This window comes from Aedes aegypti, chromosome 3, assembly GCF_002204515.2.
Source record: "Aedes aegypti strain LVP_AGWG chromosome 3, AaegL5.0 Primary Assembly, whole genome shotgun sequence".
NCBI classification, from domain to species: domain Eukaryota; kingdom Metazoa; phylum Arthropoda; class Insecta; order Diptera; family Culicidae; genus Aedes; species Aedes aegypti.
In genome coordinates this window covers 375,846,391-375,869,338 of record NC_035109.1, presented here as the reverse complement: position 1 = coordinate 375,869,338, position 22,948 = coordinate 375,846,391, and the positions used below count along the sequence as shown (strand labels likewise).

The window sequence follows — 22,948 nt, the reverse complement described above, 5'->3', positions numbered from 1 at the left end:
ACTGATTGTAGTTTACGCAGTTTAACAAACCTTTATCGCAGACCTTTATTTTATAGTCTGAAGTTTTCAGACCGTTAAGAGTTAAATAAGTTGAATCAAGCGCAAAAAATAAAATTCCCTTATTTTAATTACCCTCTTCAGATTTTGATTACCCTTGCATAAGCACATGTGTTCAAAAAGGGGATCAAGTGTCACCTAACTTTTTTTAAGCGCTTACATGCCATCGGATGAACGAAATTTGTAGTACTTTTAACGCAATTTAGGATGATTATAAATCGAAGCCAAACTTTAAATTTTCAAGTGCACAAGACTGGTGTATCGGACAACAGTTCGTGTTGAAAATCAATCAAATTACTTGTTGCTTGTGGTGACCAATGGGATAAATTTTCAACGCGGAACGCTGTTTGGTTCTCAATTCTTGTGCTCTTGAAAATTTGAGGTGTGGCTTCGTTCTATGATCACCTTAGAATCATTTCGTAAATCATATATTAATATTTGAAAACCTTGTTTACTTGAGAGCCTGTTAAGAAATCTTGTCGAATTATTTTTTCCCTTTAGAGTTACAGCCAAATTAAGAAAAGAGAAGCAATTCCTCCCTACCCAAATTTTTAGTTTACCCAAAATTAAGCTCCAAGTGTCGGGGTCCCTCAAAGGGCTCCGCAGCTTGAAGCGCCCATCTAGCGAATTAGAAGTCGGGGATTCGATTCCCACAGGAGCTCGCAGATTCAATTTCAAATTATACATTTGACACGTGTTCGTCGTGTAAACGTCAAAACTTTACTACAGTATAAATTCTTATTTTCGCACCATTGCTTTGTTTTAGGTTATATTCTTACGTTCACACTGATACTACTGCAAAAGTAGTACAACATATACATTAAAAAAGCAAAATTGTTAACTGCAAAAATCAATTGATTTCAAAATTGTTTTCTGTCAAATAAAAATCCATTATCATTTATTTATTGGCTTTTCTCGGTGAACGCGATACTCAAAGTGGAAGGAAGCAAGGAAAGTGATAAGTAATTCGATGGATAGAATCGCAAGCGAGCGACGAGAGAAATTAATAGAAGTTCCGTTCTAACCCAGGACGTTAGGCAACAATATGTCGTTTCGATTGTGTTGTTCATATATGGCCCTCTGTTAGTTTTGAACTTCTATTAATTTCTCTCGTCGCTCGCTTGCGATTCGATCCATCATATTCTTTCATTACTTTCCTTGCTCCCTTCCACTTTGAGTAGTATCGCGCTCACCGAAAAAAGCCAATAAATGCTAATTATGATAAGGTCATGCGGTGATTAAACTTTGCAACCAAAAATCCATTATGTCTCTGCCTAAAATAGAATACCATTAGTTTTTTCAACACATGGTGAGAAATTCAGTTCTAATTATATGAAACGTACTTGATGTTTATGAATAAATTCAGATATATTTGACCTGATACACTTACCCCACAGTATTAAGAATTCTTCTCGTAATTCACAATGATTTTATTTAAATTAAAACTGCTTAGAATACTATCACACATTTTCTCCTGAGACAACATTCCAAGTTGTTCAATAATAAATGGTACAGCTGAAAAATGCTTGTTATTCAAACAACTAAATATCACAATGTCATTACTGATGAAATAAGTAAAATTTACCTATTATTATTATTAATCCTAATTATTGTAGCTTTTATTTCCAACAAAATAATAATAAGTTTAGCTGGATATGCCAAAATGTATATTTTAAATTCAGACAATGTTTGAGTCCCGTCAGACGGGGCTACTTTTGATTCCGGGGGCTACTTTGGACACTCACGTTTTGGATTTATTTCCAGCATAAATATTAATCTGAGGCATTTTGTGTCTTCAGCACTTTTATTAACCAATTTATGTTCAACTATCAGGCATGAATATTTTTTGGAACAACATCAACAATAACAGGATAAACAAGAAAATGTATCAAAAAAGTCCAAACAAATATTCACAAGCTACAAAACATTTGCTATGTAAACATTGTATGAATTTTCCACATATCGTGGAAAGTTGTTGGGAACATCACAAAACTATCGAATCGTCATGATTCAAAGAAATTTGTGATAAATTTATGGTGAAAGTTGTTTTTTAGAAAAATAAATGATCAAATGTCTTAATTTTACGACTTATATTTAATTATAAAGTGTTGGTTTCTATATTTTACAACACAATAAAAAAATAAACAAAGGATTAAGAAAAGTAAATAATTGTAAAACATATATATTTCAACTCGTATAAAGAGTAAACTTACAACATAATCATTAAAAAATATTGTTCAGTCATATTTTACATGAATCTGCTATACATAGCAATGGCATCCTTCAACTGCTAAAATAAACTACTCTTACGCCATCTCAAAACTATAAAGAGCCAAAATGCATCTAACAAGGGCAATCTTTTATTGTTTATGATCCTGTGAATCATTATTATTATACTTCATGGATTGTAATTGGAATAAAAATTACTTTTAGTTACAGGAATTAATTAGATTCTTCTACATATCGTTCATATAACATTAAGAATCAGAACGAATATTTCTGTACAAAGCTAATTATTCATCGCAGTAGGTACTTGGTAGTTACACAATTCGTTTGCATCAACTTGAACAATTAAGCATAAGTCGCTATTTATTAGCTGACATTTAAAAGGAAGTAAACATATCATCATGCAAACTACAAATTATGAATAGCATGTTTTTGTGAAAAGTATTGTATAGGTATGTGTAGTTTTTTCAAGCTTTACAATTTTCTAAATTATGTATATCATTGAAAAACATTCGAAAACATCACAATGAACGATAATCAATAGAATAACTTTGACATTTATGATGAAAAATCATTTTACTATCAAAACGTATTAATTTCTAAAAGTGTCCAAAGTAGCCCCTTTTTTGTCTTGAAGGACACATTTTTTTCGCTATTCAAGCAATTTTTTTTATTTATTGATGGATTTGCCTCATATTTTGCACATTGGTTACTTACAAATACAACTTAAATATGCGCAAGAATTATCGAAATCTATCCATTATTCACAAGGCTACAAATCCTCAAAGTTGAAGAATGTGGAAATAATGTCAAAAGAAGCCCCGTTTGACGGTCACAATTTTCCTAGTTCTATTATAAAAACTGTTGCAGTATAAAGAAGTTGAAGGTTTTCCGGTTGAGCTTTTAATATTAGTTTTACTTATTTTATAATGTTTTTCGAAAAGATGAAGAGGTTTTGCGCCTTTTTGAGAAGCATTTCATAAAAAAAGAAATCACTCAAAGGGGTTTTTTCCCTCTTCCAAATTCTTGTTAAAATAAATAAATAAATAAATAAATAAAGAAGTTGAAGGTTCTCAGGGGATATTCTTGGAATTATTCTTCAAAGTTGAATTAACTTGTTCATGAATGAAATAAGGTTACTTCTGATGACTTCAGTCAAATTGTTATAGGCATAGCTTTAGATACACGTGAGAAATGAAATCTTATGCGGTATGTCTCGTAACAATCAGAAGCATATTATTCTGTTTTGTTATAATAATCATCAATCAATGTATTGAAAAAAATCTTGGAAAAAACTTGCTGACCCGGAAGCGTTGTGTTGCCCCCGAAATCCTAACATTAAATATTGAGCACTCCAGTTCCTGCTAATACAGTTTGTTGTATACATGATTTTTCACAATTCTTCACACTTAGAAAATATCACCGACACCGGTAATTTTTTTTTACCGAAATATAAACCACTGAGCGCTGAGTAATGCGTTCGGTAAAGTTAAGAATCACCGAACGATCAGTAATTTTAATCAAAACACAGCTGTCAAAATATTACAAACCGTTCGTTAACGGTTACCGGGTAAATTGTAAAATTAATTACCGAACGTATCGTTAATAGCAGTCGGAATTTCATTCCACATTATAAAAAGAAAGAAAAACTGATGATGATAAACGAAACAAATTAATTTATTAAAAGTTCTCGTTTTCACTTCGTGTATAAATTAATAGTAATTTCGTACACGTAATAAAATTTCATACACAATTCTACAGTCACAGTGTTGAGGAGTGCAAATTCTCATTAGCAGGATTGGTTTCATTTTTCCGAATATGCTGGACGTTGTTATCTGAATCGTGAATCGGCAATTCTATCCCGCAACGAAACATCTAATTCCATCCTAAAATACAGCCGTTGAATGAAAATTCCTGGAAAATCTACTTATCATACTTACGGATAAGGGTTCATTCAAATATTACGTAACGCAAAATTTGTCAATATTAGACCCCCTCCCATCCCCACGTAACAGCTTTTGTATGGAAAATTTTAATTTTTTGTATGGACCGTAACACTATGTTAGACCCCCTACCTCCCCCTCTTGCGTTACGTAATATTTGAACGGTCCCTAAGAACAAAACGTTCATTCTGAATTAGTTTAAAAAAAATAGTATCCATGATCCCGAGCACATAACATTAAAAGCATCGGACACAATCCAAACGCGTCGTTTTCCACTGTGAAACAAATATGGTGGCATGTTTTGTGTTTGGAACAAATTACCATTTGCTGGGTAAACCATTGTAGTCCTCGTACTGAAGAACGGTAAACGTTTACAGTCTACAGTGAATCTGAACGACAGTGCGCATCGTACCTTCGTGCTGTGCGTACACGAATTCTCTCTGCTCTTGGAAGTTTTCTTAAAAACTACCTAAAGCAATAAAACAGTACTTTTCAGTGCTACAAAAACAGTACTTTTCAGTGCTAAAATTAAAAAACGGTACTTTTCAGTGCTACTAAAACAGTACTTTTTGCAATTTCTCATCGTAATAGGCTGTTTTTCATCACGCCAATCTGTCATGAAACGGCCTACTTTCCTGCACTGAAGTATGGAGTGCGGGAATAGTCATTACCTAACTGAAACCAGTGCTGTAATGATTCATTACGCAACGCTTTCTCATTACGCAACTGTTTTGAGTTGCGTAATGAATCATTACCCAACATTTTTTCAGAAATTGTAAAATAAAGGTGAATGCATTCTGATATAGATTCTGATACCCTCAAGTGGTCTTCTACGAAATTGCAAAAAATGTTGTACGTAACTCGTTGCAGAACTCGATTTTTGCAGCACTTGTCGTAATTATCCTACTCGGCAAGCCTCGTAGGATAAATTTACGACTCGTGCTGTAAAAATCATCGTTCTGCAACTTGTTCCGTAAACTACTATTTCAGTACTATTTTTTCTACTATTGATCCCTTTACGATCCTTGTTTGGACCCGTGCCTTCGATTTTTCGTTGGACCCGTTGGCGAAAGCTAGCGGTGGTAATCCTTCTTGGACACCGTCTTGGGAAAAAACCTTTCGAAGGTCACGTCTTCTTTCGTTTATTAATTAAACATGGTATCAACAACAAACAAAAGGAAGGGTGAATCTCTGAATTCACTACTTCCTTCCAAAAAAGTGGGTTTTAAAACTGTCACTACACGTGGCAAGAATGGAAGAAAGGACGGTTCCCCGGAATGCAAACTTTCTTCCAAGGGTGAAATGAATAATTGTATCGAAATGAGCAATCAGTTCGATGCACTAGACAAATTTTCCGAACACCAAATCGAAGCAGCCTCTAGCCCAGGCTCTTTGATTCAAGTGAGGAAGCAAAGAGTGCCGCCTATCGTGGTCAGTTGTTCCGAATTTGGGGGATTTAGGCAGGAGATCTTGAACTCCATTAGGGGAATCAAGGTTTCCTTCCAAATCGCAAAGAAAGGAGACTGTCGCGTTTTGCCGGAAACTCTTAAAGATCGTGAGCTTCTTCTCAAACATCTTGAAGAGAAGAAGCACAAATTTTTCACTTATGACGACAAAACTGAACGTTTGTTCAAAGTTGTCTTGAAAGGTCTCTCAAGTGACTATAAATCACCTGAAGAGATCAAAAATGGAATAAATGATTTACTTGGATTTTCCCCAGTCCAAGTAATCATTATGAAAAAGAGAACCCAATCTGGCATTGTTCGGAAAGGGCTTTCTCAAGAATTTTATTTAGTTCACTTTAACAAAAAAGAACTAAATAATATTAAAGCTTTAGAAAAAGCAAAACTTTTGTTTGATGTCCGTGTGACGTGGGAACATTTCCAGAAACCTGGAGGAAATTACCAGAACCCCACTCAGTGCCGTCGGTGCCAAAAGTGGGGTCATGGTACAAAAAATTGTCGCATGGATGCTAAATGCATAATTTGCGGAGGTTCTTCTCACGCTAAGGACGACTGTCCTGTGAAAGAAGATACCAGAAAATTTCAATGCGCCAATTGCAAGGGCCCTCACAAAGCTAACTTTTGGGAATGCATTTCACGCAAAAGAGTCGTTGAGGCTCGTGCCAAGCAGATGAAGGATAATATCCGTTACGATAACGGTCGTTTCCGGAATTTGCCTGGTAGAGTATCGAACAATGCTCATTTTTCAGTTAACGATCGCTTGATTAGGAATCATACCCACCAGGAAGATCATAATCATGCTCATTCACAAACAAATTTTAATCCGTCGGGTAGCCGTTCGAATCTTTCAATTTCGAATGTATCTACCCACGGTAAATCCTTTGCCGATATCGTAGCAGGTAATTTGAACTCTTCCCCTATTCGTTCCATGACCGGAAATTCCAATGGGAAATCACATGACATGTCTGCCTCTGATTTTAATTTTCTAACTGAACAATTGAATCTAATGATTGATGCAATGTTCAAAGCCACCACTATGACTGAAGCAGTCCAAGTAGGTGTAAAATTTACAAATCAAATTGTTATTGGATTACGTTTTTCTAATGGATCCAAATAATAATTTAAATATTTTAAATTGGAATGCTCGTTCTCTGAATGGTAAAGAGGACGAGCTGTTTAATTTTCTTACGGTTAATAACGTGCATATAGCAGTTATTACCGAAACGTATTTAAAACCTGGATCTAAACTCAAAAGAGATCCTAACTTTTTTGTTTATCGTAATGATCGACTTGATGGGGCATGTGGGGGAGTTGCAATCATCATTCATAGGCGTATAAAACATCAACTGTTTTCATCATTTGAAACTAAAGTTTTTGAAACTTTAGGTATTTCTGTTGAAACACAGTTTGGTAAATATACTTTCATAGCTGCCTATTTGCCTTTTCAATGCTCTGGGCAGCAAGTCAATTTGCTCCAAACTGACTTGCGAAAATTGACTCGCAATAAGTCAAAATTTTTTGTCATTGGTGACTTTAATGCCAAACATCGGTCATGGAATAATTCTCAAAGTAATTCCAACGGCAGAATTTTATTTGATGAGTGCTCTTCAGGATATTTCTCAATTCAATACCCTGATAGCCCCACATGTTTTTCCTCTTCTAGAAATCCATCTACGATTGATTTGGTCTTAACCGACTCTAGTCATCTTTGTAGCCAACTGATTACTCATGCTGATTTTGATTCTGATCATGTCCCTGTTACATTTCAAATATCCCAAGAAGCGATTCTCAATCCTATCAGCTCCACTTTCAATTATTTACGAGCCGACTGGAATATATATAAAACGTATGTTGACTCCAATCTTGATGTTAACATTTCTTTAGAAACTAAACTTGATATTGACAATGCTCTTGAAACTTTAACAAATTCCATTGTTGAAGCCCGGAGCATTGCAATTCCAAAATGTGAAGTAAAATTTGAATCCGTGATTATAGACGATGATCTTAAACTCTTGATCCGTCTTAAAAACGTGAGGAGAAGGCAATTTCAACGCACTCGCGATCCTGCTATGAAAATTATATGGCAGGATTTGCAGAAAGAAATCAAGAAACGTTTTGCTCAATTAAGAACCAAAAATTTTGAAAATAAAATTTCTCAATTGGACCCTGGCTCTAAGCCCTTTTGGAAATTATCTAAAATCTTGAAAAAACCTCAGAAGCCAATACCGGCATTGAAAGAGGAAAACAAATTATTACTAACTAATTTCGAAAAAGCTCAAAAACTTGCTATGCAGTTTGAAAGTGCGCACAATTTTAATTTAGGACTTACTAGTCCAATTGAAAATGAAGTTACTCAGGAGTTCGAAAATATTCTCAATCAAGAGAACGTTTTCGAAAATGCCTGGGAGACTGATTTGGAAGAAGTGAGAACTATTATTAAAAAATTCAAAAACATGAAAGCTCCTGGCGATGATGGAATTTTCTACATCCTCATCAAGAAACTTCCAGAAAGTACCTTATCATTTTTAGTTAATATATTTAACAAATGTTTTCAATTAGCATATTTTCCTGACAAATGGAAAAATGCTAAGGTTGTTCCAATTTTAAAACCAGACAAAAATCCTGCAGAAGCTTCTAGCTATCGTCCAATCAGTTTGCTTTCCTCCATCAGTAAACTTTTTGAAAAGGTTATTTTACACAGAATGATGGCCCACATCAACGAAAATTCAATTTTTGCCAATGAACAGTTCGGATTCCGCCATGGACATTCGACCACTCATCAACTTTTACGTGTAACAAATTTGATCCGTTCCAACATATCTGAAGGCTATTCTACTGGTCTTGCTCTTCTAGACATAGAAAAAGCATTCGACAGTGTTTGGCATGAAGGTTTGATTGTAAAATTGAAAAACTTTAATTTTCCAACATACATTGTTAGAATAATTCAAAGTTATCTGTCAAATCGTACACTTCAGGTTAATTATCAGAACTCCAGATCTGAAAGACTTCCTGTAAGAGCTGGTGTTCCCCAAGGCAGCATTTTGGGACCAATATTATACAATATTTTCACATCTGACTTACCTGAGTTACCTCAGGGATGTCAAAAATCTTTGTTTGCGGATGACACAGGCCTCTCCGCTAAAGGACGAAGCCTGCGTGTCATCTGTAGTCGATTGCAAAAAAGTTTGGATATTTTTTCTTCATACTTGCAAAAATGGAAGATTTCTCCTAATGCTTCCAAAACTCAAATAATAATATTCCCACATAAACCAAAAGCTCTTTATTTGAAACCTTCAAGTAGACATGTTGTCACGATGAGAGGGATTCCAATAAATTGGTCAGATGAAGTTAAGTATCTAGGGCTCATGCTTGATAAGAATTTAACTTTCAAAAATCATATTGAGGGCATTCAAGCCAAATGTAATAAATATGTAAAATGTCTTTATCCCCTTATTAATAGAAAATCAAAACTTTGACTTAAGAACAAGCTTTTGATATTCATACAAATTTTCAGACCAGCCATGTTGTATGCTGTACCAATATGGACTAGCTGTTGTAATACCAGGAAGAAAGCTCTGCAGAAAATTCAAAATAAAATTTTGAAAATGATTCTGAGGCTTCCTCCCTGGTATAGTACCAATGAGTTACATAGAATATCCAATGTTGAAACATTGGAGCAAATGTCAAATAAAATAATAAATAATTTCAGGCAAAAATCGTTACAATCTTCTATTGCCACGATTAATGCGTTATATGTTTAGGTTAAGTTAGGTTAAGTATATTAAAAGCGTTTTTTTTTTTCTCTTATAAGCAGGTGAAATCAACTCACCTGTAAAAAATCTGAACTGCTACGGTAAATGAAATGTTATATGTTGTAAACAAAATGTTAATAAAATCTTAAATTTGTTTAACCAAATTAGGATGATAGTGTTGTCCAATAACACAGAACACCTAGATATAAGAAATGAATGTAATGTTTGGAATGATACTAATAAAGAAATTAAAAAAAAAAAAAAAAAAAAAAAAAAAAAAAAAAAAAAAAAAAAAAAAAAAAAAAAAGTGAATCTGAACGATGTACAGTTTTTCGGTAAACGAAATGACGATTTCGGTAAAAATAGGATAAATATGTTTATGATTTTCCTATTTTTCAAGTTTTTTCAGTAAAGCTCGTTAGCAATACCGAAACCTCAGTTATTTATTTATTTACAGTGCGTTTTCGGTAAAAATATTTACCGAACAACGAAATCAAAACTAAGTGTGTTCAATTACACCACTAAAATTTTTTACTGTTATTAAGCTTTCCAGTTGTATTAGGTGAATTTTCCATCCAACAAAATAAAACATAGGGAAAGTGTACCAGTTATGGCCATAGTGATTCCCTATTTGGCCATATGTGAAATTTAGATGACTTTCACATTTTTAATTTTTTTGAATGTTTTAACATCAAGATATATCCTATATCTTACTGCTAAAACACACAAAACTTTTCAAAATGTTGAGACATTCAAGTTATCACGTATGGCGAAATAGGGAACCACTATGGCCATAACTGGTACACCTACCCTAATTCGTAGAAGATTGGATTGTTTTCTTGGTCCCCATAAAATTTGTCTGGAATGAAAAGTTGCTGAAACAACTTCAAAGTCGAGTTTCTCAAAACTAGATTTATGTCACTTACACTCTTTGCTTCTAACTGTCATGTCTACCTATCTCAAGTGATATTATTTGTTTTACCTTTTGACTTGGTACCTTTTATCTGTTCGTACCTACGGTATTTCTGAGCTATAAGTACTGGCTGCAGTTGGTGCAGGAGGGAGACTTCCCGAACTGTGGACAGATTAACATATTATTTTATTCTTTATTTACAGGATATAAAAGTGGCGACGAGGATCATGGAAACGTGTGTTGAAGATAATCGATTTTCTTTGGGCTGGCGAATTGCCAATTGTATCTATTTTTGAAAGAGTGGTGAAATTGCCGATTTGAGTTGAACCAAATTGTTCTTTATAGCTGACGAAATTGTCGTTTATTGTGAACATAGTTGTTCTTTTGTGAAGCGATTGCTGAATTGAGATGAACGAAATTGTTCTTTAGTGTTGACGAATTTGTCAAATGTAATGTTGAGCAGTAAAATCCAATGATTTGAATGTTTTGTTGTAGTCATGGAATTTGCGTATTTAAGATAAGATTGTGGAATTCTTTGGATATATTTTTGATTGTTCGTTGTATTAGTTGTTGCAACTTGTAAATGGCCTTTAAAGAGTTATTAGAAAATTTCTAAAGGGAAAAGGACTGTCATGTCTACCTATCTCAAGTGATATTATTTGTTTTACCTTTTGACTTGGTACCTTTTATCTGTTCGTACCTACGGTATTTCTGAGCTATAACTACTGGCTGCAGTTGGTGCAGGAGGGAGACTTCCCGAACTGTGGACAGATTAACATATTATTTTATTCTTTATTTACAGGATATAAAACTAACCTCATCATATGTGACAATTCAAGCTGATGAGTTTTTTTAATGTTGTAAAATCTAAAGAAATGGTTTAATCTGTGGATTAGTTTCTGCAGAGTTTCCTCTGGCTCTTTGAACAATAACCATTTTAGTTAATCCTCAAATAAGTATGCTTAAAATTCACCAGTAGATCTCTGGCAACTCTCTTGGAGATAGAATGTTAAATATCTTTTTTATATCACATACATAATTTGAATTGTTTTTTTAACATTCAGCTTTTTTTTGTATAAATTTCAGAGAATTTCATCGTTCTCAAACTATACTAGCGCCTTTTTAAATACATGTCGATACTCTCTTAAGTACTTGACACAAATCAACAAGTTAACATTGGACTTCCTAGGCCTATGATTTGCATTTGCATTCGATTTTAACATCTATAAATTAACTCAGTTTAAAAATTCAACTGAACAGACTTGCTACTTCAAGGCTAGTACAAAATTTGATTTATTTTTCATCAGTTCGTTGAGAAAATTTCATCAAGATCAACAAAATGATTCAAATTCAAATTCAAATGATTCAAGTTCAAACAAATGATCAAATTGCCCCAAGCATTGGTTGAAAAAAAAATCGATAAATTGGAATGAAAACATTGATTTGTGGAATATCGATTCAAAATTGCCCAATGCTTACCCGCATAATTAGGAACCATTCAAGTACCGTTTCCCGTACTATCCACAACCATTCGTCACAATATTTAAACAATTTCCTATAACACCGAAAATAACAATAAGGCCACATTACCATGAACAGTTTTAACAGTTTCGGAAACGGTAATTGAGAAAAGTACAATATGGGTAATAGGCGGTTAAGTTATGTAACCGTTTGAAAACGCCGATTTTCCAGAACACTTTTTTCCGATTACAATCTGCCAAATGGTCGATATATTATCCATTTTTTGATGAATCCACAATAAGGCAAACAGTTCAAAAATAGTAAAACCATAACATTAAAATGAAAATGGATATTGTATGTGAAACTATTGGTATATTGTGCTTTATTGTATTTTTACTCTATGCTGTACTGCTCTGTTACACTAAAACCATGAGATGAGAAATTATATGTTTAGGAGAAAAAAAAAACAATTACTTATATTCAAATTTTACTTCAGTTGAAAACGTATTGCTTGATATTTTCTTACACATGAGAAAATGTATTGATTGATACGGTTATTCAAGTCAATTTTGCGCATTTTTTCTCACCACTGGACTATCGCAGAAGTTTTTACAAGTGAGGAAACGCTAATAAAAGTGCGCAATCGCATCAAATCGGTTAGGTTGTCTTCGGAGAACTTATCATTCGTAAATCAAAGAATTAGAAATTTCACGGCGAAATTCTCTCTCTTTCGCTCTTCAACAAAACTTGAAAACAATGGTGCCAGTACCTGTCAACTTTGACAGGTATTGGCACCGTTGTTTCCAGATTTCCCGAAGGAGGGAAAGAGAGCGATTTTCTGATGACGTCACCGTGCAATGGACAATAAGTGCTCTGAAGACACCAATAGGATTCAATGCAATCCCGCACTTTTATTGACGCTTTAGCACTTCACATAATTTACCTGAAGTAAATTTTTATAGCATAATTATTTGTTTTATTAAAATAATCTATTATTTTACAATTTTTTTCTTAATCAAATAATAAAAAATAAGTGAAATCCAAATTAATCTCCACTTACCCGTCATCCAAAGCCTGAAAACGTTGTCATGTAGGGTACACCAGGACATGTTGAAACAGGTGGGGCAAGATGAAATGCAAAGTTATGATGCCACTAAATATTTGAAGGTTCTTCTTCCCTAAAACAATGTTCCATCTGCCAACTTGATATTGCTGTAGATAATTTTCCCGTCATCCATCATCAATCAACCAAACCAAAAAAATGTTCTTCCGGCGATTTTCCACTGTTGAACTTGTTGTTGATGTTCTTGTTTTTTTCTTCAGATTCCGGCCGTATTTTCCATCGGGCCACTACCCATCGGAACATTCTCCACGACTTGTTTTTTGGGGTCAAACACTTGCCTTTTAGTGAATCTACATTCCGCCACTTTCACCGTAAAAAAAATCCTCGATGCCTCGTCATACCGCCATCGCAAGAATAGTAGCACCATCAAACAATCTGGCAATCTAATTTTGGGGATGAATCCTTGTTGGAGATGTTACCGTCACGACGATTGGTGTTTATCACTTACGTTATCACTACCGGGGCTTTTCGGGATTTAGTAAAAATCCATCTTCGGAACGGGTTTCTCTGTTGTTTTTTTTTCAACTTCGTCAACAGTTTTCACTCACAAAATAAACATTACAGAAAGCACGCTAAAAACAACGCTATGATTTTGTGGAATTCACACAATTAACTTTAATTTATCTTATTGTTCTGATTGTGATATTTTCCATTGTGATATTCATCACAATTTTGAGTTCTAAATTTTTGAACGAGATGTGTGAAAATCTCGATGAAAATCAAAACGGAAAGTAAAAATAATTTTGATCGTAGTGTGAAATTTTCATAGCCACAAGTTGGTTTTCTTAAGCGTGTGTATGCAAAGCACAGAAGTTTGAAAGCCAATCGCTCACAAACACCAATGCGTGCAACATTTTGCCGAACTGTTCACTATAAGTAACATATAGTATAATGCAAATGTGTGATTATGTTGTGCAAATATAAATTCAAACAGTTTGGCAAACGGTGGCGTTATTTTTCCACCATTTATCACAAATTTTGATCCTCATATAATTTAACAGTAATCGAACAGTACAACATATTGTAACTATTTCTAATGTGTCATTCAAACTGTACTTTACAGTATGAAATGCCATGTTTTATATTGTCTGACATAATGGCGACAGTTTGGGATACAGCAACCTTATCGGTTACAAGAAACATGTTGTTTTGAATGTACGCCAAAGTGTATTTTTCTATGCGGGTATTAATCCAGCTTTTTACGCTCGCCATAAAAACAATATGCTACAAAATATTTGACAGAAGCTGACTTCCACCACTGAACTGAAACTTGGAAATATATCCTCAGCATGCCGTGACGAACAGTCGAATTTCATTGTTTTCTTTTTTCTGTCAAACAAATGATTTATAATCATGATTTGTTATTGCTATATTTCTCAAGTTTAATTTAGTTATAAAAAATTCTCTATTTTTTTGGGCTTGAATGAGTTGATGATGATGAAGTTGGTTTTCCATATCTCACAACAGCTAGAAGAAGTATTAAAAAGACCCGGCTGAGCTTTTCAAATTTCGCAAGACCAAGGCTTACAAATTTTCAAAAACAGAATCAAATAGATCAAACATATCCTCACCAAGTCATAGGAGGAAGTCTCAAAGAATCATGTTGAAAGTTTTATCACATTTAAACAAACCTGAAAGGAGTTTACGCAGCATTTCGTCATGCCGTAATTCTCACAAAGTTCAAAGCATAGTTTTCACATATTTCTGGGTAGGATTATGATAAAATCCTGGACGACATCCTTACAAATTCCATGATAGGATTGTAGTTAAGAATTTTGGACAATATTCTGTTGAAAAGTTTATTACAGATTCCAGCACACGATTCTCACTTTATCTTAAAAAAAATTGTTACCTAATTTTTGTAGGGATTATGAGAAAAGAATAAGAAAAATAGACGAAAAATATTCTCGCAAAATCCTTTACAATATTCTTACAAAATTCGAAGCTTTATTTAAGTTATTTGGCGAGATCCTAGAATTATTGCAAAATCCTGGAAATCATTCTCACAGATTGGCAAGAATTGTTCTTAGAATTCTGAGCTAGAGTCTGGTGTAATATTAAGCACGATTTTAAATGTGGGTAATATTATCATAGAACCCTGGAAGATGTTCTCATAATATTTTGTGCAAATTGCAATGTAGTAGAGATTTCAATTGTCACGACAAATTACATTCAATTTTTCAGACATCATTTCCTGGACTGATTTCCATTTGATTTACGGAAGATTTGTACCGCACTATATTGTTTCAAAGATTTGGCCTACAGCAGCGGGAAGGAAACCTAAAAAAGAAAAAGAACGATTAGGTATTAAGCGATTAAAACATTATCAATGCAAATCGGAATCAGATTTAAGTTTGAACGTCAGAAAAGCAATGAAAATTATTTCAGTGAGTGATGGGTTACTAAAGCTAAGTATGCTGTTTCGCTCAAGAAAAGTAAAGAAATTCCTTGACTGAAAGGGTCAAGAAATTTCCTACAGAGAGCCCCCTTTGAAGTGACATTTCTTCTCAACTGCGTACTGCGATCAGAAAAAAGTGATTTTCTTGACCATTTCTTGGGAGAAATTTTCCACGCATCGAGATAGGCGATTCCTTTTCTTGTCAGTAGCAAACCGGCCTTAAGGATTTATTTTCAAGTTTCAGTTCAGTGGTGGTAGTTAGCTTTTGTCAGATATTTTATAGCACGGCAAGCGTAAAAAGCTGGATGTACAGTTTCTTCAGGTTTGTTATTCTTAATTATTCCAAATCTTGTGGTCAGATTACAGACGAGGTTTCTGCATATTTCTGGCACATTTCATTATACACTACTCGCCAAAAGTATTGAATCGCATCACCGAGTATTACAACACTTGATCCATGAACACATCCATACTCGATTCAAAACCTCGAGGTTTTTGCGCAGGTGCTCTTAAACAGCATTCCAAGGAATTTCTGTTTCATGACTCGATACGATCGATTATTTGAACAATTGTGAAATATCTGTAGTTAATCGAAGAAGCGGATTTTTGTTGAAATAAACATGAAAGAAAACTGAAAATGGTGTTTGCTTTTTTTTTTTTGTATATTTTCAACGGTTCCCTTCCACTATCATTTTTGAAAATCACTTCCACTTTTCAGTTTTGAAAATCAAAATAACGGTTGAAAACTTAAAAAAATCAATTTCAAATTCTTTTTTTTATTTAAGAGACTTTCGGCTGGTTTGTCTCCGCTTCAGAATAATTGAAAAGACAGTAACAAGAATTAATGGTGGAACTTAAACAATTGATTGATCCAATCAGAATCTACCACATGAACACAACAATTGATAGCTTAGCTTGATATGTCGTCCCATCTTCCGCTTTGAGTGATGAGTAATCTCCTTGTATACACCCAGCTGTGCAAGAGTTGTAAATTGTCTAGAGTAGTTGACAAGATGACAAACAAATGTTTCACCTAATGTTCCAACTGAATGTACCTGCTTGTTCGCAGTTTTCGTCAAAGTTTCAACATTCGTTGCGGTTATATTATATTTCTTTGCATCACATATGTAGGTTATCTTTTCATTTTATTTTCGGGTGATGAAACGTAATCCAGTAGTGAGGCTTAAATTGTTGGAAGATAAGAGATCTCGTTAGGAAGCTTACCATTCTGTATAGACTGCGGAGAGATGGTGAATCTTCGAGGTGTTTAGTGGAATATCTTTAAATAAATGAAACCCGGATTTAGTACTATACCATTTCATTCCACTAGAGTTTGTACCCTTTGACCGATATGTGTATTTCTACCTCAAATGTAAGACCGTTTTCTATACTCAACACACACACATAGTTAAGGTCGAAATACGCGTATCAGTGAAAGGATACATACTCTTGTGAGGAGATGATAAATTATAAAATTAATACTTCCAGTGGGCATTTTGCCCTTTGAAGGAAGCTCCACACTAGACAACGGACTAGCATGCAACGCTCAGTCGGAAAACATTCCTGATGAAAAGTTTTCCGGTCTGGGGCGGGAATCAAACCCACACTCCTTAGCACGATGCGGCTAAATGCCTGGTGACACTAACCGCACGGCCATGAAGCCCACAATTATAATTTCAAATGTTTTTATAAACTGTATCAAAAAACATGCAAACCCACTTAATAATTATGGATAGCAGCAATTTAGCCTGACGTTCTAACAAAAAGTGGTATTCGGCTAGGAAGATTTTGTTTATTTTTGCATAGCGGTATTCCATACATATTACGTATTTGTACCTATGGGGTTGCTGTGCTGATTGATTAAATGAAGTTAAGTTGTGCTTAGTACCTCTACTATTAAAACATTTCCCTAGTAGCACTATTTCTAATTTCTATGCGAATCAAAATCGTATAGCTTTACAAAATAAAGTGGCGTAGATTTAAGGTGATTATAGAACGAAGCCACACCTCAAATTTTCAAGAGCACAAGACTTGAGAACCAAACAGCGCTCCGCTTTGTAAATTTATCCCGTTGGTCACCACCAGAAAGCAAGTAATTTGATTGATTTTCAACGCGAACTGTTGTCAGATTCTTCAGTTTTGTGCACTTGAAAATTCGAAGTTTGGCTTCGTTTTATAATCACCTTAAGTTACACAGCTAAAAAGATGTTATAAATTTCAGTTTATTTTCATGCACATATTTGGAGGATCAAAATAAACTGAAATCGTCTATTTTTCAATCGAATGCACTTTAAATTTACACGATCATGTAACATTCAAGCATCTTTAGTTGAAAATTAATCGTGATGCTATTGTTACAGATTTAATTTGATTTAATTTTACTATACTCTTCTGTTTATTACATTGAAATTTAAATATCACATTGAATTGAATATTGTTCGGATCACACAAAATTCCAGTCACATTGGACGTAATTTAAAAAAGGGACATATTTCTAATTTCAAATGCCATTCCTTTTTTACATCGAGTTTTTTTGCTTACCATGAAATTAACGTCATGAACAATATTAGTTTTTTTCTCAGTGTGTAGTTTAATAAAAAATAGTTTCTCTAGTTCTTCTATAGTACAATAGTCGTACTATATGAACAGAAGTTTTAATCAAAAGTATTTATTTAAATCATGTTCTGCACAAAATCAAGCTTCAAGACAATGGCAAGACTGACTTTCATGGCAAGAAATATTTTGCAACGATTTATAGCGAAACGATCCTAAAAAGCTGCTTGTGGCCTATAGTGACTATAGGGGACTGTCCAGTCCACTAAGGAAATACCTACCCTACATAATATTGGCTTCAAGTGGTAGTCGAAATACTTATATCTTCCAAAAGATAATGCAATTAGACTAGCGATACTCAAATTTACATTTCAGATTCTTCTTCTTCTTCTTGGCAGTACGTCCTCGCTGGGACAGAGCCTGCTTCTCAGCTTAGTGTTCTTATCTAGGGGGTGCGGACTCGAACATTGTTCTCGTTCAAATTGAACACAATCTTTTCCACGAGTGCTAATCGTTGCTTGTTTTGTTTGTCTCGCAGGAAACCACATTCAAAGTGCACACCTAAATTACTTCACACAAAGCTTCATCAGTTCAATACAGGCAATTAACCTAATAAATTGCCTTAATCAGAAAGTTTCTGACTGTATGTTAGTAATAAACATATTGTAGAACAGATGGAAACGACTAATGCTTAAGGTGAAGATGAATCGAAGCCAAACCTCAAATTTTCAAGCGCACGAATCTAGAGAACCAAACATCCGTTTAAGCTGAAAACTTAATCGATTGGTCCCTAGCTGGTGGTGACCAATCGATTAAGTTTTCAGCTCAAACGGATGTTCGGCTCTCCAGATTTGTGCCCTTGAAAATTTGAGGTTTGGCTTCGATTCATCTTCACCTTAATTTGGAACTTACATATCTTTTCTTTAAAAATTGGCGGTCCTTATGTTACATAAATTATTTAAAAATTTTTTGCGCAACAAAATCATGACCGTACATATTTCTAGGCATACTCAGATCATTTTTGCGGAAAATTTAGTTTGACAGCAGCCTGGCTGCTTGCGGATTTTCAATTCGCATCCCCCAGGTTCTTATGAGCACTTCCTAGTTATTAACTGAGAGCTTTCTTTGCCAAACTTGCCATTTTCGCATTGGGAATCGAACCCAGACAGCTTCAGCATGGCTGTGCTTTGTAGCCGCGGACTCTAACCACTCGGCTAAGGAAGGCATTTTATATACTCTTTATTGAATTACAGACAATCGAGTAAGGGAGATTTCACTGTTTTACACCGAGTGATCGATCAGTTGCAAATTTGACTAATAAAAACCAATCATAATCGAGCGATCTTCACGCGATCTATGCAGCGCAAAAACATAAACAAACAAACAAACCGGTCCCTCCGAAGAGAAACACTCGACACTAGATATTTATGAGCTGCGTATTTATAGCGCGTGTAAGGCGCCCCAAACGTTTCATGGGGGGCACGACGCAGTCATCAGGGTGCAAAATAGAAGCTGAATTGCGCCGCAGACTGGCCATCGGACTGGTTAGTTAGTGACGTAAAACCGCAAAACTGGTAGCCATGCTGCGTTCGGAGTTCGAATTAACCTCTGCGCTGAGGCTGAAGACGCAAACAAGTGAGGGGACATCCATAAATTACGTGGTAATCTTTTTTCTGACTTTTCAATACTTCACTGAATAAATGATAAATGATTCAATAATTTCCCAATGAGATTGTCTTAAGGTTTTTTTTTCATAAATGCATAATGCATTACGAAAAATTAACAATAATGTTCTCCTTCACAATTCTATATTCAGTTTTTCAGTGATTTATCCATAAATATCCACCATGATTCTTGTGGCGATTTTTCAGCGTTTATTCACTTTTTTCAAGAACTTCCCTGAGAACTACGGTGAATTCTGATAATTGCGATAATAACAGGGCTTTTAATGAAAGCCAAATATAGCTTTACCCACTTTTAAAGTTAACTGACAAAATCCCATTGGAGAGAAATATAAAGACATTTTCTAGAAAAACTAAACATTACATTTACTTTGCAATTGGATTAAATGGACAAATTGATGTGAAGTTGCGAAAAAGTTACACATCTTCTCGGTGAGAATCGAACTCACGACTCCCCGACTCCAGCGTGATCATTTGGCCAACACCCCCTCCCCCTCAATGACCACGTGGTTCAGGGACGGCCCATAACCAGCGCAGAAACAGGATTCGATGGGAGATCATTAGGTTGCAGACCGGCCTGCAAATGGACATTGGACTTGATAAGCCGCCATTCGACGTAGACGACGTAGGAAGCTGCCCCTCTCGATCGCCCACCCTCCCCATAAATATCAAACTTGTTTACTCTGCCCGTCCGGGTCCTTGCAGTAATCCACCCAGAAGAACGACCTTCGGTACGGTCTATCGCCAGCCATGGCCAATAGTGTTACCAGTTATCTGGACGCCAAATAGTCACTCTCGTTTGTTGTTGATAACGGGCGGCTCTCTCTCTGGCTATCTATCTCTCAGCAGGCACTTCCCTGAAGAAGGGAAACACGAAAAGGGCATCTATCATCTCCGAAGCTGATTCATGCCTTTCCATTAGGGTGACACAGAAAAAAAAATCCATGTCTGAAAATTCTAGGTGCTCAACCTTCAAATAATAGATATAGTGGTTATCACGCCCAATGGTATGGGTGCCCTAGTGTAGATGTAGTTGTGAACCTTAGAGGAAAACAATATGCACTCAGTCTCGAAAAACACCCAGAAACCGGGTGTAAACTTTTCAAATTGGGTAATATTTCCATATGCATTTTGATGAGCCTGGAAAGCGTGTGCAAGTTTCTTTGAGGAAAACAAAAACAAACTGTGTATGACGAGCGTATGCTAGTCTACGTGTGTTCAAATGTCACTAAGCTCTATAGGAGGAGATCTCCACCAGTACCGGACAATTAAGCCCCTTAATGGGGCCGTCCATAAATGACGTAGCATTTTTTCACTGATTTTTTTACACCCCCCTCCCCTCTCGTAGCATTTAGTCACAAATGCTGATACCATACCGTAAAGTTTAAAAATCCTTTGGAAAATAGTTTAAACAAGCATATTTCCTGTTTAAGTAACATAGTTTGGTTTCCCAGTAATTTAATTATTAGTACTTTTGCTGTTGTTAAAACTTAAACAGTTTACAGCTGAAAATGTAGAAAAAAGAGCTGAAAATCTTGAAAAAGCTAACAGCACTCAGTTATGGTTCATGAATTTTCATAAGATATTGAACAGAAATTGTGTTACATAATAGGCATTTTTTAAATTGGTCGTGGTTGAGAAACAGATTTCAGTGAACATAATCAATAAAATAATTTAATTTGGAATGGATCTTCGTCATAATTCTCTAAATTCAAACCAATTCAGGAAACAGTGGGCAGATAGAGAAAAAATAACAATTGTAATATTTGCCATGTTTCAAAAATTAGCGATTTTTATACAACCATCATTATTAATGGTTCAGCTAAAATTCATCATCGTTCCCCATACTGAAATATTCTTACTCAACTCATAACGAAACAATGAAATATACTAATTCGCGTTAGAAAATGGATTAACCAAGGTGCGAAGTTAGATTTTTGACCAACTTCGCCGCGTCGCAACTCGATTCTCAATAGTGCGCATAATGCACACGGCGGAGGGCATAGATGCGATTTATAGCGAAGTGACTCGTGACGCAGCGAAGTGACGCGCGACGCAGCGAAGTTGGTCAAAAATCGAACTTTGCACGTTGGTTCATCTATTTTTAGTCGCGAAGCAGCATAATAAAAATGCTCTTTCATTGAATTGAATTACCGAATGATTTATAAATCTGAACGATAGGACAATTTTGATAAAATTTGAAATTTCTTAGAAGTTTTCAACCTGTTTTGAAGTTAAATCATCATTTCATAACCCAAGTCTGATAAGTCAGGCAAAAAAGATGTGCTACTTATTTTACCAAAATTATTCGAAATGCTACGTCCATTAGTTGGGACCCCTCCCTCCCCCTCGTCACACATCGTCACAAATCCGTGAAGACCCCCCTCCCTCCTAAAATGCTACGTCATTTATGGACGACTCCTAATTTGAAAAAAAATATTTGTTTTGTGATCTTGTGACCCATTTTTGATAAATATTATCATTTTTGTAGCGTACAAAATTAAATTTGAAATTATAAATATGTATCGAGTTATAGAACATAAAACCAGTGCATCGAGGTAGCCGTGAAATCCTACTTTTCACATGCTGCTCTAACTCTAAATCGAGATACCGAATATCGAGTAAGAGTGGGCTTCGTGGCCCTGCGGTTAGCGGCGTCAGTCGTCTAGGCGTATTGTGCCACGGGGTGTGGGTTCGATTCCCGCTCCAGTCGGTGAAAACTTTTCGTCAAACGAAAAATTCATCGCTTGGCTACTGGGTGTTTCGTGTAGTCCATTGCTTAATGTTAGTGATCGTTCAGTCTGTGCAGCCTATGTGCTGAAGACGGTGTAAATTGTCTTTTTTTTAAAGAGAGAGTTGATTGTAGTACCAAATTGGACAATCATAAAAGGTGGCTCCCATTACCGGACACAATCTGGAAATGAATTGACTTCTGTTAATTTGTACATCATCGAATGTTTATACTACAGGAATAATATTTCATAGCTAATTCAATGCATTTTCAACATTTACAGGTACAATTTGTGATAATAAAATATCTGTGATTTATCAATCCTATTACTGCAATGGTTGACTTACTGATGTGGATTGACAATAGAAATATTAGTAGTAGAACGCTAGTAGCGCTGTTGTCACAAAACTGATTTTGATTATTATTACCTTTAATTATGGTTTTTCATTATTTGTTCAATGCCTTGTCGTTGTTTATGTTTTTATAATCAATTTGACACTTTGATGCCCGGTACTCAGGCTGTCAGTTCGTGGCAAACTAGATGTTGGTAACACGAACAGCAGCGACATTAGCATTCTTAGGTTAATGCTTCTACTGGATTGACGCATGAAACTGGATGTGTCCCCCTTTCGAGGTATTTTACAAC

At 35.1% G+C, this 22,948-nt stretch overlaps 1 protein-coding gene across 1 annotated transcript in view; it reads right to left on the bottom strand.

Moving 5' to 3' along the window:
- The window catches only part of LOC110678838 (integumentary mucin C.1-like), a 42,312-nt gene extending 28,985 nt beyond the window's left edge, over positions 1 to 13,327 (bottom strand). Inside the window, exon 1 of the mRNA XM_021852320.1 lies at positions 12,876 to 13,327. Coding sequence (XP_021708012.1) covers positions 12,876 to 12,924 — 49 coding nt within the window. The 5' untranslated portion in view covers positions 12,925 to 13,327. The remainder of the gene's footprint in view (positions 1 to 12,875) is intronic.
- Positions 13,328 to 22,948: the final 9,621 nt, after the last annotated feature.